The following is a 15,802-nucleotide window of genomic DNA, read 5'->3' as shown; positions in this document are numbered from 1 at the left end:
GGTTAGCAATGCTCACAGGTGCACTGGTTATTACTGGAAAGCCTAAGGCAGAGGCAGAGGAGAAGAAAAAAAGGGAAAGTAAAGGGAGTGGGGGAGAAAGGAATGGGATTAAAGGAGGACAGAGCAGAGAGAAGAAGGTATAGGAAGAGTGGTAGAGAACTACAACAGCCTCAAGGATATTCTTTATCAAAACACCGCCCAGGTGGTATTATAACACAGGAAAGACTAAGACCATGCCTTTTTGTTCACTGATGACTTTTGCTGCCTTAATTATGACGTTGACTGTAATTAAATAACCATTCCCACTTTAAAACCTAACCATATCCATGATGGTTATCTGTTATGTGTTATGGCTCTGTTAAATGCTCTATATCTTCGAGAACTAGTAAACTTCATGGGAAAGAAATTATGTGAATTAGCTTGATGGTAGAATAATTGTTGAAACTTTTATACTGCCAGATGTCATTTTAAATGTGTGCGTGTTTGTGTGTGTGTGTGGGGGGGGGAGAGAGCTAACTACCACTCTAAAACAAAAGAATATGACACACTGAATGGTAACTTTATATATACATTTCTTTGGTAGATTCTATAGTTGCAGAAAGGCTCTTTAATGGCTCATGTGAGTTAGCTAGAAAAGCTAAGGGCAACAGTTTCTTTTTCTTGAGCTGATGCTACCTCATGTAAAAATCACAGAACAACATTTTGTTTCAGAATAATTCACCTCCGAAAATTTATTTTTTCATTTTCTCCTACTTTATATTACCAAGAATGTAAAAAATAGGCATTCTTGTCCCTTTGCTGTTTCATCTGCTATAGCTGTTTTTTCTACTTTGGAAATAAGGATTCTTTATCATTTCACAGTAATTCTATATGGCTACCAATTATAAGTTCAAATAGAATTTACACTTTGGAGGGAATAAGAAACAAGAGTCAAGACTAAAATAATATTCTTTCTGGACAATATTCATTAAAATAAACACTAGAAGAAATGAATTGGAAGAGAAAACTAGGAGGCATTGGGGATTCATTTACGTTTTCAGAAATACTCTAACTTAGTGAGATCAGGCTGAATGAGGTGCATTTAAAGAAGTTTCCTGAGAAAGAATATACAAGTAGGAATTAATCTCTCCACTATTTTATGACAATAACTGTTCAGATAAATGTTATCCTCTTTTCAGAGATGGTCTAAATAAATGTGTTAATAATAATAACGATTATAGTTACTATTATTAAACATTAAAAAAAAATTATTGAGCCCTTTTTTTGGTGCCAAGTACTTTAAGGCGTTCTACAGTCTCAGTTAATCATCACAATAACCTATTGAGGTAAGCAGTGTGATAATTACTGCCATTTTATAGATGAGAAAACCAGGGGTCAAAAAGTTTAAGTGATTTGCTCAAAGTAACATAGATGGAAGTGGTACTTGAATTAGATCACTCTTACTTTGCTCAAAGTCCATAACCTTAACCTTCTGTCTTACTGCCTCCAATACAGAAAGATGCTGCTAAGAGATGGTGACAGAATATGGAGGGGATTCGTGACTCTATTTAATTATAAGAAAGAGGAAATTATTTTAATGACTAGATAGAGTGAAAAACAATCCAAAACCAAAAAAATCAAGAAAGGGACTCCATAAATAACTGCTAAAAAGGAACTGGCCTTCTTAACAGCTCTGATAAATTGGGAAACATTTTCAGACATTTCTTCAATGATGTCAGCCTTGAGTTAATAACCAATAATAGTTTCCATGCAATTCAGTTGCATTTTCATTTTGGGTTCTTAGATTGGACTTTAGGCAGGCAAATGCTATTTAATACAGGCTTTTGAGCTTTATGCAACCTCAGGCAACTCTGAAGGCATGAGCAGCTGGTACCATCTGGGGCTTCAGAGCTTTGAATTGTGGAATCTTCTAGGGAATCAGAGGTTTTTCTCATGCTTGCTTTCTATGAAGCCCTTAGTGATGCTTGAGTTTAAAGCAGGAGGAAAAAACCTCCACACTTGATCCCTGATTATTGGGAATCTGCTCTTCTTTCTTGGACCATATAGAATTTTTCCACTGGAAAATTTCCAGATCAAGACTGTCTGCTGTCTGGTATATGCAGAGGCTGAGAGAATTATGGTACAGTGTTTTTTATCAATCTCTACATATTTGTTTTTAAGAATTTAAAATAACCATAGCACTTACACTGAAAAGTTTTTTATCAAGATTATGCCGGAAAATATACAGGTTATAGGTTAACACTGTTTTCTGCGAATGAAATTATTTTGACAGCCAAGGGGGAAAGAGATGTAACAGTCATTAGGTGTCTGGGCTGAGCCAAAAATCTGGAAAAAAAAATACAATGTAAGTTGATATGCAAAAATTAAAAATATTTACCTCGAACAGCATAACCATCTTTTACTGATGCTGGGAACGGGGGTAGGTTGTCTTTCGCATACACATCTTGAGCAAGGACTCTCCCCATTCCATCTGTAAGAGAAAAGAAGGAAAACATGGATATTGAGTGCAATGGGTTAAAAAGACAATCCTAAACAAGATGGACATATTTACTTGTCTGACAAGGCTAGTATAAGGGCTCAGTCAGATTTCCTGATTTCTGCCCCAAGGAATAGGAAACAGAAGGAAGGGATGCATCCGAGTGTCTAAAATGAAAGATTAGATTCAGTCAATTAATGGCAATGCTTGCAGGGATTATTTGAATATGAGTAGCTACACGGTCATCAAAGATGTAGTCAAATTGATGTGTCATTAACAACCCAAAGATGATGAACCCAAACATGACAACCTAAAGATGATTTTCTTTAAAAGTAAATTCTGATGGAGTTCCCATCATGGTACAGCAGCAATGAATCCAACTAAGAACCATAAGGTTGTGGGTTCAATCCCTGGCCTTGCTCAGTGGGTTAAGGATCTGGTATTGTCATGAGCTGTGGTGTAGGTGCAGATGTGGCTTGGATCTGATGTTGCTGTGGCCAGCAGCTGTAGCTCCAATTTGAGCCCTAGCCTGGGAACCTCCATAAGCTGTGGTTGTGGCCCTAAAAAGCAAAAAAAGCAAAAAAAAAAAAAAAAAAAAAAAAAAAAAAGTAAATTCTGAAACAGTCACAGTCACTGACCCAGTAATTTCACTTCTAGAAGTCTATCTTAATAGATAAATCTTTTTTTTTTTTTTTTTTTTTTAATGGTCACATGTATATGAAAATTCCTGGGCTGGGGACTGAATCTGACCTGCAGCTGCAACCTATGTGGCAGCTGTGCAACACCATATCCTTTAACTCAATGCCCTGGGCCGGGGATTGAACCTACACCTCCACAGTGACCTGAGCTGCTGCAGTCAGGTTATTAATCCAGTGTCACACTGGGAACTCCCACATAACTCTTTATGTACATTTTTATTTCAGAGTTGCTTATATTAGTGAGAAATGTAAAGAAATCAAAAGACTAATAATATAGAAATGTAAACAGACAACTATCAATCTTCATGACAAAATACAACTTAAAGTAATATTTGTTTTTGTTTTTTTTTTGTCTTTCTGCTATTTCTTTGGGCCGCTCCCGCAGCATATGGAGGTTCCCAGGCTAGGGGTCAAATCGGAGCTGTAGCCACTGGCCTACGCCAGAGCCACAGCAACGGGGATCCGAGCCGCGTCTGCAACCTACACCACAGCTCACGGCAACACCAGATCCTTAACCCACTGAGCAAGGGCAGGGACCGAACCCGCAACCTCATCATTCCTAGTTGGATTCGTTAACCACTGCGCCACACCGGGAACTCCCCTAAAGTAATATTTTTGAAAAATATTCATTGACACAGGAAAATTCTTATGACATTTTAAAAACATGCAGAACTGTACATGTGGTGTATAATCTTAACTATGCTAAGGCATATGTGTATAGATCAATAGAAAAAGTTGGGAAAGGCATACATGAAAATATAAAGCATTTGTTTATTGTGGTATATTACAATTATGTATATTTTTATACCCTTTGCTATACTTTTTTGAAATTTTTCAAGTTTTATACAATGATCACATACAATTTTCACAATAATTTTTTTTCCTTTAGAAGTGAAAAAAATTATTGTTAAAAAAAAAAAAAAAAGGAAAGAGCTTCCTCATCATGCTATTTAATTTTAGCCAAAATATGGTTTTAGGTTAAAACCTAAAAAAATTTAGTGACTATAAGAAGAGTGCCAGTAGCTTACTGTGTGAAGTGATTATTCAAACCACTATTCATCCACTCTGGATGACAGTCACATCTGGCTAAAGCTCAGAAGTTTGATCTAGTGCCAACAAGAGTTAAAGTTTCAAGAGTCATGACCAAGTCCTTAAATCCTCTAGTCAGAATCTGTCTTTATTATTACTGTTATTGTTGTTGTTATTTTAAAGAAGCAATAGAATAATAAATTAGTAGAGGAGGAAGAAGAGGAGGGAAAAAAAAATCAAGCTATAAAATCCAAATACTGGGGAGTTCCTGTTGTGGTGCAGCGGAAGCGAATCTGACCTTGCTCAGTGGATTAAGGATCCAGTGTTGCTGTGAGCTGTGGTGTAGGTCGCAGATGTGGCTTGGATCTGGTGTGGCTGTGGTTGTGGCATAGGCCAGCAGCCATAGCTCCAATTAGACCCCTAGCCTGGGAATCTCCATATGCCGCAGGTGTGGCCCTAAAAAGACAAAAAGACAACAAATAAAAAAAATGAAATCCAAATACTATAAGTAGTATAGAATTTTATTTACATACAATTTTTGTATAGATTTAGAAAATCCCATTGTTTCCAGAGCTGGATGGGTAAGTCTTTTTGCTTGTTTGTTGTTTGTTTTTAGCTTTGTCCTTCTTGGCCATGTAGGACCTCTGGTTTCCACCTAGGACTAGAAGTAAGTACTGACAGATTTTCAATTTTGTATTCTGATCTGCAGTGACAGTGATATTGACTCTTCTCTTTTAGGAGAGTAACAGTTGAATTGGAAGGGAGAACTTCTTAGCATATTCTAGCTGCAGGTACCCCCAGGAGGTTGAAACTGCTCTGGAGCTATCCCAGAGCTATGGGCAATATTAAGCAAAATAGGGACAAGAGGGTCTGGTTCATATTCACATAGACAACATTAACTCCCAAATGAACCTGAAGCTATAAGGAGTCTCTGGTAGTGAGCCCCATGGCATCTGCCCAGGATCACAATAAGCCTCCTGGGATAGCTCCTTATCTAAACTATTCTGATCTGGGGTGGTGAATGAAAATGTAAATGCTATATCAGCTTAGATACTAAGAGAATAACTTTGCTGGGATTTGGAAAAGCTCAGTAATAGCAGTTAATAATCAAAGGTAGCACCAGGGCTGAGTTTTTCTGGCAGCTGGTCTAGTTAGTTTAAGAAATGTTTATATAGTATTTACATTGCATTTCATAAATTTCTAAGGAATATCACATATATAATCTCATTTAATCCTCATAAAAATCTAGTAAAGCATTATTATATTCAATTTATGGATAAATAAAGAGAAGTTTAAACATTAGTCACTTATCCAAGGTCATATCATATATTTTATAGGCGGCTAAGGCAGGACTGAAATTTAGATCTTACAACTTCAATCATTACTACAATGATAATAGCTACATACCCTCTATGTATTGTTATCCCTTTATTTCCCTGACATTTAAAAAAGCTACAAGGTAATTCCTCAAAAATTAAACATAGAATTACTATATAATCCAGCAACTCCATTTATAGGTATATATATCCAAAAAATTAACAGCAGAGACTTGAACAGATACATACATGCTGACAGTAGCACTATTCACAATAGCCAAAAAGTGGAAGTAACTCAAATGTCCATATGTCTAATGAGGGGTGAATAAACACAATGTGGTTATTCACCCCTCACACACACACATATATATGCACAAAAATATATTATATATATGAATATTATTCTATATAATGTATAAATAACACATGAATCTATATATGAATATTATTCAGCTTTAGAAAGGGAGGAAATTCTGACGTGCTATAATATGGATGAAATTTGAAGACATTATGATATAAGTGAAATAAGCCAGTCACAAAAGGACAGATATTATATGATTTCACTTATATGAGGTAATTAGAATATTCAAAATCAAAATCATAGCATCAGAAAGTACAACGGTGGTTGTCATCGGCGGGGGAGAAGAAGAAATAGGGAGTTACTGCTTAATTAGTATTAAGTCTCAGTTTGGGGACTTAAGTTTTGGAGATGGATGGTGGTGATAGTTGCAGAACAATATAAACATATTTAATGTGACTGAACTGTACAGTTAAACATGATTAAAATGGTAAATCTTATTTTATGTATATGTTACCACCACCACAAAAACCTACATAGAATTGCTGGCATCCATCGTTAGCACATGTTATTTTTTTCTCCCTAAGTCCCCGCCAGTAGCCCAAGAAGTGATACATGCTCATCATGGCTCTTTTCATTCCTATATTCCAGGAAGAATGAGGTTGAACACTTAGTATGATAAGTTTGAAAGACTGTTGATACTGACAGTTGTAGATATGGTAGCAGCTTAACATAAATTGACTAAGGTCTCACTGATAGCCAACTTAGAGAAAAGAGTACTGGCTGACTTTAATGACTGAATTACTCATATATCTTATTGTGCAATTCCATTCTGGAAGGTTCCTAATGTATAGAGTCTACTCAATCATGATTTGATAAAATTAGATTCTGGAAACTCAAAAAATTGTTCTCTAATTTTCCAATAATAATTGCCTCCCCTTCCCCTACCCTCCCATACACATAAACACTTAAAAATAGCCCTCGAGGAGTTCCCATTGTGGCTCAGTGGTTAACGAATCCGACTAGGAATGATGAGGTTGCGGGTTCAATCCCTGGCCTCGATCAGTGGGTTGACGATCCGGCGTTGCCGTGAGCTGTGGTGTAGGTTGCAGATGTGGCTTGGATCCCGCGTTGCTGTGGCTCTGGTGTAGGCTGGCGGCTACAGCTCTGATTCGACTGCTAGCCTGGGAACCTCCATATGCCGCAGGAGTGGCCCAAGAGATGGTAAAAAGACAAAAAGACAAAAAGACAAAAAAAAAAAAAAAGCCCTTGAATCTAGGAAGCTCAAATAATAGCTCTGAACTGAGAAGATGGACATAGGACAAAGAATAAATAAGTTAATTAATTTATTAACTGAAGTATAGTTGCTGTAAATTTATAAAGTTACAAGTGTACAATACAGTGGTTCACAATTTTAAGGTTATACTCCATTTATAGTTATTATAAAATATTGGCTATATTTCTCATGTTGTACAATATACACTTATAGGTTATTTGATAGCTAATAGGTTGCACCTCTTACTCCTCTAGCACTGTATTTCCCCTCTCCCTACTGGTATCCTCTAGCTTGTTCTCTGCATCTGATTCTTGTTTGTTATATTTTTTTAGATTCCACATATAAGTGATATCATACAATATTTGTCTTTCTCTGTCAGACTTGTTTCACTTAGCATAATGCTCTTCAAGTCTGTGTTGCTGCAAATGGCAAAATTTCATTCTTTTTATGGCTAATTAGTATTCCACTGTCTGTGTGTATGTGTTTATTACATCTTCTTTATCCATTCATCTGTTGAAGGAGATTTAGGTTGCTTCCTTATCTTGGCAGTTGTAAAGAATGATTCCATGAGCATTAGGGGCACATGTATCCTTCTAAATAGTATTTTTGTTTTTTTCAGATATATGCCCAAGTGGAATTGCTGGGTCATATGGTAGTTCTATTTTTGTTTTTTTGAGAAACCTCCATACTATTTTCCACAGTAGTGGCATCAATTTATATTCCTGCCAACAGTGTACAAGGTTTCCCTTTCCTCCATATCCTATGAGTGAGTTGTTTAAATGCCACGAGCTACCCAATCTTCATTAGGCTACAAAATAAAACACAGATCCTATTCTAAGAATTCTGCAATGGTAGCATAAGACTTGCCTAGCATAATATGGAAAATGTTTATACTGAGATTGAGCTTTATTTCTGACAAGTGTCTAGTTTCTGATACAAAGAATGATTTATCACATATTAAACATGGTGGGCTTTTTCTTATTTCTGCGCCTCTGCAGATAATGTTGCCTTGGACAGGAATGCCTTTTTTATTTCATCTTTTCTCCTTCTAGTGAACCTTAGGCATCCTTCGAGTGTCAGCTTAGATGTCAAACCATGTCTTTGGTTTTCTGTCTCTAACCAAGACAAATTAGTTCACTGACTGATTTATTTATTCATTCATCAAACACTAGAAATCTACTATATGCTTGACACTGGGGACAAAAATACTAGTAAGAACGGCCTGGCTGGTTTCTTCAAGGAATTCATATGTAGTCAGTACATATAAAGGAGAATATGGAAAAATAAAGAGATGATTACAAGACGGTATGTACAGGCAGTGACAGATATATGTCAGGATATATGGGAGGCATACAGAAAAAAAACTCTGCCTAAATAAGAATGTATGGAACATCAAGAAAATCTTCCTAGATGAGATGACATCTAAGCTGAGTTCTAAAGGATAAATAAGAAGCAAGTTGAGGTGGGGGGGGTATTTTAGATAACAGAAGCAGAACTTTATCTTGTGAAAAAGGGAATCCAATGAAGGATTTTCAAGCAGAGTAATGACCTCAAGTTAACCTCCCAGCAGTGCTTAAGCCACTTCAGAGATAATGAGATTCTGCTTTTTAGGAACTTGCTTAGTGACAAGATATAAACTGGTTTGGAGATATTGTACTTAGTTTTTATAATGTAAAACATTTGTTTCCATCTGTTGTATATTTTTCACATTATATTATGATTGTTCGTGAAACTATCTTGACTTCTCCATCAGGTTGTGAATTCCTTGTTGCCATGGCACATCTTACTCATCATTGTATTCCAGTACCAAGCACAGAGTTTGGTACTTAAAAGGCACTGAATAAATGTTTTTTGAATGAGTGAGTCAATGAATAAGTACATTAATGATTAGGACTAAGGAGGGAAATGTCAGGTAAATAGAGAAAAAGGTCATATCAATCAAACAGAACAAACGTCACCCAAGGAATACATAAAATAGAGAAACACGTCTTCTAACTTCTATTCTCATTATTCCCCACTCAGTCTCCTCTCCTCTAAGTGAAATAAAATGTGGTATACACATAAAATGAAATATTACTTGGCCATAAAAAAGGAGTATGATACTAATGGAGGCTATAAAACATTGCTGAAAGAAATTAAAGGAGACACAAATAAGTGGAAAGACATCCTTTGTTCATGGATTGAAAGACATAATATTCTTCATGCCCTTACCACCCAAAGCCACCTATAGATTCAATGTAATCTCAATCAACAAGCAAATGACATTTTTTTTTGCAGAAATACAAAAATTCATCCTAAAATTCATATGGAATTTCAAGAGACCCTGAGCAGCCAAACCAATTCTGAAAAAAGCAAAGTTGTAAGACACTTCCTGATTTCACAACATATTACAAAGCTGCAGTAATCAAAACAGATGGCACTGGCATAAAGACAGAAAAACAGAACAATGGCGTGACAGTTTTATGTGTCATTTTGACTGACCATGAGATACTCATATTAAACATTATTTCTGGGTATATTTGTGAGAGGTTTCCCAGAAGGGATTAGCATTTGAACTGGTGGAATCAATAAAGTATACTACTGTCCCCATTGTGGGTGGAATCGTCCTATCCATTGGGCATCTGAATAGAACAAAAGATAGAGGAAAAATCTGCCCCATTTGCTTCTTGCCTGCCTATTTGATCTTGGATATTGGAATTCTTCTGCCTTAGGATGGGCTTTATACCATTACTCCCTTGGTTTGAAGGCCTGCAGACTTAGACTGGAATTATAACACCAGCTTTCCTAGGTCTCCAGCTCGCAAGTGGCAGGTGAGTTATCAGCCTTCATAATCATGTGAGCCAATTCTTCACAATAAATATCTTCCTTTATGAATTGTTTGTTCTGTTTCTCTGGAGAACTCTGTCTAATACAAATGGAATAGAATACAGAGCTCAGAAATAAGCACTCGCATATATGGTCAAATGACCTCTGATAAGAGTGTCAGGACCACTCAATGGGGAAAGGACAGCTTTTTCAACAAATTGTGTTGGGAAACTGGATAATTAATTTCTAAAGAATGAAGTTAGACTCTTGTCTTCCACCATATACAGAATTTAACTCAAAATGGATTAAAGACCTAACATAAAACCTGCAACTGCAAAACTCTTGGAAGAAAACACTGAGGAGAGGCTTCATGACATTGGATTTGGCAATAATTTCTTGAGTATGACACCAAAAGCACAGGCAATTAAAGCAAAAATAGACACAAGGGATAATATCAAACTTAAAAACTTTTATGCATCAAAGGACATAATTAATAGAATGAAAAGGCAATCTTCAAAATGAGAAATATTTGCAAATCATGTGTTTGATAACAGGTTAGTATTCTGAATATATAAATAACTCCTACAGCTTCGAAACAAATAACGAAAAAAGATAGCCAATTAAAAAGAGGAAAAGCATTAGGAAGAGGAGCCCCCAAGCACTTGGCTTTGAAGGCTAGCAGGGCTTGATGGCAGGAGATCCATAGGATCAGGGGAAAGAGAGACTGTATTCTTGAAGGGTGCACACACAAAAAAATATCATGAGCACCAGGATTAAAAGCAAAAGCATTAATTTGTTAGAAGCCTAGGTCTGACCTACCTGCTGGTCTTGGATGGTCTCCTTGGGAGGTAGGGGGCAGTTGCAGTTCACCCTGGGCACTTTGACACTTACGGAAGACATCCTTGGGATCATTCATCTGTGTGAGTGCTTCTAGAGGTTGACATTTTGGCACCAAGACCTGGCTGCACCCAACAGCTTGTAGGCTCCAGTGCTGGGACAGCTCGGGCCAATTCAATGAACTAGGTGGGGATACAGTCCCACTCTCCAGTGGACAGTCTGGCTAAAGTTTCCCTGAGCCCACAACCACCATTTATGATACAAACTCTCCAGAAAGTGGGCAACAGAGGGAACCTATCTCAACATAATAAAGGCTAAACCCACAGCTAACATATACAATGGTGAAAAGTTGAAAGTCTTTCTTCTAAGATCAGGAACAAGACAAGGATACCCACTCTTTCCATTTTTATTCAACATAGTTTCGGAAGTTCTTAGCCACAGCAATCAGTGAAGAAAAAGGGACCCAGATTGGAAAAGAAGTAGTAAAGTTTTCACAGTCTGCAGATGACATGATGCTATTCAGAAAATTCTAAAGATGCTACCAGAAAACTATGAGAGTTAATCAATTTTTTGGTAACACTGTTGGATACAAAATTAATATAAAGAAATATGTTGCATTTCTATACACTAACAATGGAAGATCAGAAAGAGAGAACTAAGGAAACAATCCCATTTACCACTGCATCAAAAAGAATAAAATACCTAGGAATAAACCTATATAAGAGGGCAAAAGACCTATACTCCAAAAACTATATGATACTGATGAAAGAAATTGAAGTTGACACAAACATATGGAAATATATACCATGTTCTTGGAATGGAAGAATTAAAATTGTTTAAATGACCATACTACACAAGGCAATCTACAGAGTCAGTGCAACTCTTATCAAATTACCAATGGTATTCTTCACAGAATTATAACAAAAGCAATTTAAATTTGTATGGAAATACACAAAAGACTCCAAAGAGCCAAAACAATCTTGAGAAAGAAGAACAGAGCTGGAAGATTCAGGATCCCTGACTTTATACTTTACTACAAAGCTACAGTAATCAAAACGATATGGTACTGGCACAAAAACAGACATATAGATCAATGCAGCAGGATGTAAAGCCAGAAATAAACCCACACACCTATGGTCAATTAATCTATGACAAAGGAGGCAAGACTATACAATGAAAAAAAGACAGTCTCTTCAATAAGTGGTGCTAGGAAAACTGGACCAGCAACATATAAAAGAATGAAAGTAGAACACTAACACCATATACAAAAATAAACAAAATGGATAACAGACCTCAATATAAGACTGAATACTATAAAACTCTTAGAGGAAAACAGAATACTCTTTGACATAAGTCACAGCAGTATCTTTTTGGATTCACCTCCTAAAGTAATGAAAGTAAAAAACAAAAACAAAAACAAAAACAAAAACCAGCCAACAAATGGGACCTAATTAAATGTACAAGCTTTTATACAGCAAAGGAAACCATAAACAAAATGAACTGGGAGAAAATATTTGCAAATGATGGTACTGACAAAGGATAAATTTCCAAAATACACAAAAATCTCATACAACTTAATATTAAAAAAGCCCAATCCCCAAACAGGCAGAAGACCTAAATAGGCATTTCCCCAAAGAAGATATAACGTTGGCCAATAGGCCCATGAAAAGATGCTCAATATTACTAATTATTAGAGAAATGAAATTCAAAACTACAATGAGGTATCACCTCACACTAATCAGAATAGCCATCATTAAAAAGTCTACGAGCAACAAATGCTAGAGAAGATGCGGAGAAAAAGGAAACCTCCTACCCTGTTGGTGGGAATGGAAACTGTGGAGAACACTATGGAGGTTGTTTAAAAGGCTAAAAACGGAGTTACCATATGATCCTACAATTCTACTCCTGGGCATAATATCCAGAGAAGACTCCAATTCAAAAAGATACACGTACCCCTATGTTCATAGCAACACTATTTACAACAACTAAGACGTGGAAGCAACCTAAATATTCACTGACAAAGGAATGGATGAAGAGATGTACACACACAGGGAGACACACACACAAATAATATTACTCAGCCATGAAAGAGAATGAAATAAAAAATTTGAAGCAACATAGATGGACCTAGAGATATTAAGTGAAGTAAATTAAAGACACCATCATATATCACTTATATGTAGAACCAAAAAGAAACGATACCAATGAACTTATTGATGAGACAGAAATAGACTCAGACATGGAAAACAAACTTACAGTTATCAAAGGGGATAGTAAATTAGGAATTTGAGATTAACATATTCAAACTTCTGTATAAAATAGGTAAACAACAAGGACACTGTACAGCACAGGTAACTATAGTCAGTATCTTTTAATAACCTATAATGGAAAAGAATCTGAAAAAGAAAAAAGTATACAATTGAATCACTTTTCTGTCTACTTGAAACTCTCACAACATTGTAAATTACCTATACATCAATTAAAAAAATTTTTTTAAATAGGAAAGGACTTGAAAAGACAATTCTCCAAATATGATGTATAAATAGCTAAGAAGCATATGAAAAGATGTTCTACATCACTAATTATTAGAGAAATGCAAATCAAAACCACGAGATATCACCTCATAGCCAATAATTGGTTAATAACAACAACAACAAAAAATCAGGGAGTTGCTGTCGTGGCACAGTGGAAACGAATCTGACTGGGAACCATGAGGTTGTAGGTTTGATCCCTGGCCTCGCTCTGTGGGTTAAGGATCTGGTGTTGCCGTGAGCTGTGGTGTAGGTCGCAGATGCAGCTCAGATAGGGTTGCTGTGGCTGTGATATAGGCCGGTGGCTACAGCTCCAATTAGACCCCAAGACTGGGAACCTCCATATGCCTTAGGTGTGGCCCTAAAAAAAGACAAAAAGACAGAAAAAAAAAATCAGAAAAACACAAATGTTGAGAATGTGGAAACATGAACTCTTAGGTACTGTTGGTGGGATTGCAGAACAGTGCAACCACTATGAAAAACAGAAGTCTCGTCAAAAAAATTAAAGATAGAACTACTACATGATCTAATCTTACTTCTTTTGGAGTATATATCCAAAAAAATTGAAAGCAGGGTCTTGAAGAGATATTTTCATACCCCTGCTCATAGTAGTGCCGTTCATAATACCCAAGAGGTAGAAGCAACCCAAGGATACACCTTGAGGACATTATGCTAAGCCAAATCCTTAGAAAGTAGAATGGTGGTTACCAGGGGCTGAGATGAGGAGGGTAAAGGGAGTTGTTTAACGAACAAAGTTCCAGATATTCAGTATGAAAAAGTTTTGTACAACAACGTGAATATACTTAATGCCACTGAACAGTACAATTAATGGTTAAGATGATAAATTTTGTTACATGTTTTTTACTCCATTAACTTTTTATTTGTTTGTTTGTCTTTTTGCCTTTTCTAGGGCTGCTCCCATGGCATATGGAGGTTCCCAGGCTAGGGGTCTAAGCGGAGCTGTAGCTGTCGGCCTACGCCAGAGCCACAGCAACATGGGATCCGAGCCGCATCTGAAAACTACACCACAGCTCACGGCAACGCTGGATCCTTAACCTACTGAGTGAGGCCAGGGATGGAACCCGCAACCTCATGGTTCCTAGTCGGATTCGTTAACACTGAGCCACGACAGGAACTCCTCCATTAACTTTTTAGAAAAGGAACAAGATACTGAGACATGTTACAACATGCATGAACCTTGAAAATAGTATGCTAGATAGGAGAAGCCAGTAACAAAAGACCACATATTATATGATCACTTCATATGAAATATCCGGAATAGGTGAGTCTATAGATACATAAAGTAGGCGAGTGTTTTCTTAAGGCTGAATGGTAGGCTCAGGGGATAGGAGGAGGATGATAGCTAAAGGGAATGGGGATTCTTCTTGAGGTGATGAATATGTTCTAAAACTGACTGTGGCAATGGTTGTACAGATTTGTGAATATACTAAAAACCTCTGAACTGTATACTTAAAGTGGGTGAATTTTATGGTAAGTGAATTGTATTTCAATAAAGGGCAAGAATAAGAGTTTTTTTTAAAAGACAATATCTTTCACTTTAACATGTAACTATATTTAGAAGAGTCAAGAAAAGTCATATTTGAAGCACACTTATACCATCTGGTCTTTGAAATATCTTGGAAAGAAAAAGAAAACATTTTATCTGGAAAGAAAAAACAGCTTTATACTTAAGATTATCAATATAAATCTAATAATAGAAAATTGGCCAGATTAAATTTTGGACTCACATTAAATATAGAGGTTTCTATCTTTAGAGTAAATTATATTCCTACTGGATTAGTTCTGCTTTTGGAGTTGGCGTCAAGTTAACTTACCAACAGAATTTTAATCTCAAAGAGAAAGACGTGTATTACCTCAAATCTTTTTCTAAAAGCCTAAGGCAAGGGAAAGGATTTGAAGAGAAGTATGCAGTTGATTGGAAAATGGCAAGGGCTCCTAGCTGGCAGCAAATAGAAGAGAATTGAAGGAAAAAAATGTCAGATAAACTCTTTACTAAACAAGCAACTACATCCATATCCCTCAGTAGGGTTCAGGGATTAGGCAATGGAGAGCTCTTCCAAGCAGTCAATATTAGATTCATTTAACATCTTACCAGACGATTTACTTGGGGACTTAGTATGCAGTAGTGCTGCAAATTATTTCATCACATGGGACAGGCTCTCCTTCATACATATACTTATATAGACACTAAACCATCTCTTCTTCTTTGCCCATAGGTGGTGCCCAAGTATTAGTGTTGAATAAACTTTGGGCAGGTGATTTAGAAAATGAGCCAGGCAGCAGTAACTTCTCAACTAGAAATTATGGCTATTCAGGCACTCACGAAGCCCCCTTGTGTGGGGGAGTTATTTTAACAGTTATATAATTGAGCAAAATTAACTCACTTACAAAGGAACAAGACCTATAACATTGGCTTAATGATCCGTATGTCACAACCAGGTAGACTAATCTTCCTATTTCATACCTCCTTTTATGCATAAAATTCTAAAAGGAACAATTCACTGCTTTAAATTGA

At 36.5% G+C, this 15,802-nt stretch overlaps 1 protein-coding gene across 47 annotated transcripts in view; it reads right to left on the bottom strand.

The window, feature by feature from the left end:
- Positions 1 to 15,802, bottom strand: part of GPHN (gephyrin) — a 567,426-nt gene that overhangs the window by 99,362 nt on the left and 452,262 nt on the right. For all 47 annotated transcript variants that reach the window (NM_001243302.1, XM_084966151.1, XM_084966156.1 and 44 more), the window contains 1 exon segment: positions 2,378 to 2,470. In NM_001243302.1, coding sequence (NP_001230231.1) covers positions 2,378 to 2,470 — 93 coding nt within the window.

Source organism: Sus scrofa, chromosome 7, assembly GCF_054392235.1.
Source record: "Sus scrofa isolate SSC_HxYL_T2T_F1_AM1 chromosome 7, Sscrofa_HxYL_maternal_Yorkshire_Landrace_v2.0, whole genome shotgun sequence".
Lineage (NCBI taxonomy): Eukaryota > Metazoa > Chordata > Mammalia > Artiodactyla > Suidae > Sus > Sus scrofa.
Note: the sequence above shows the minus strand (reverse complement) of the source record. Positions and strands in the feature narration are given on the sequence as shown.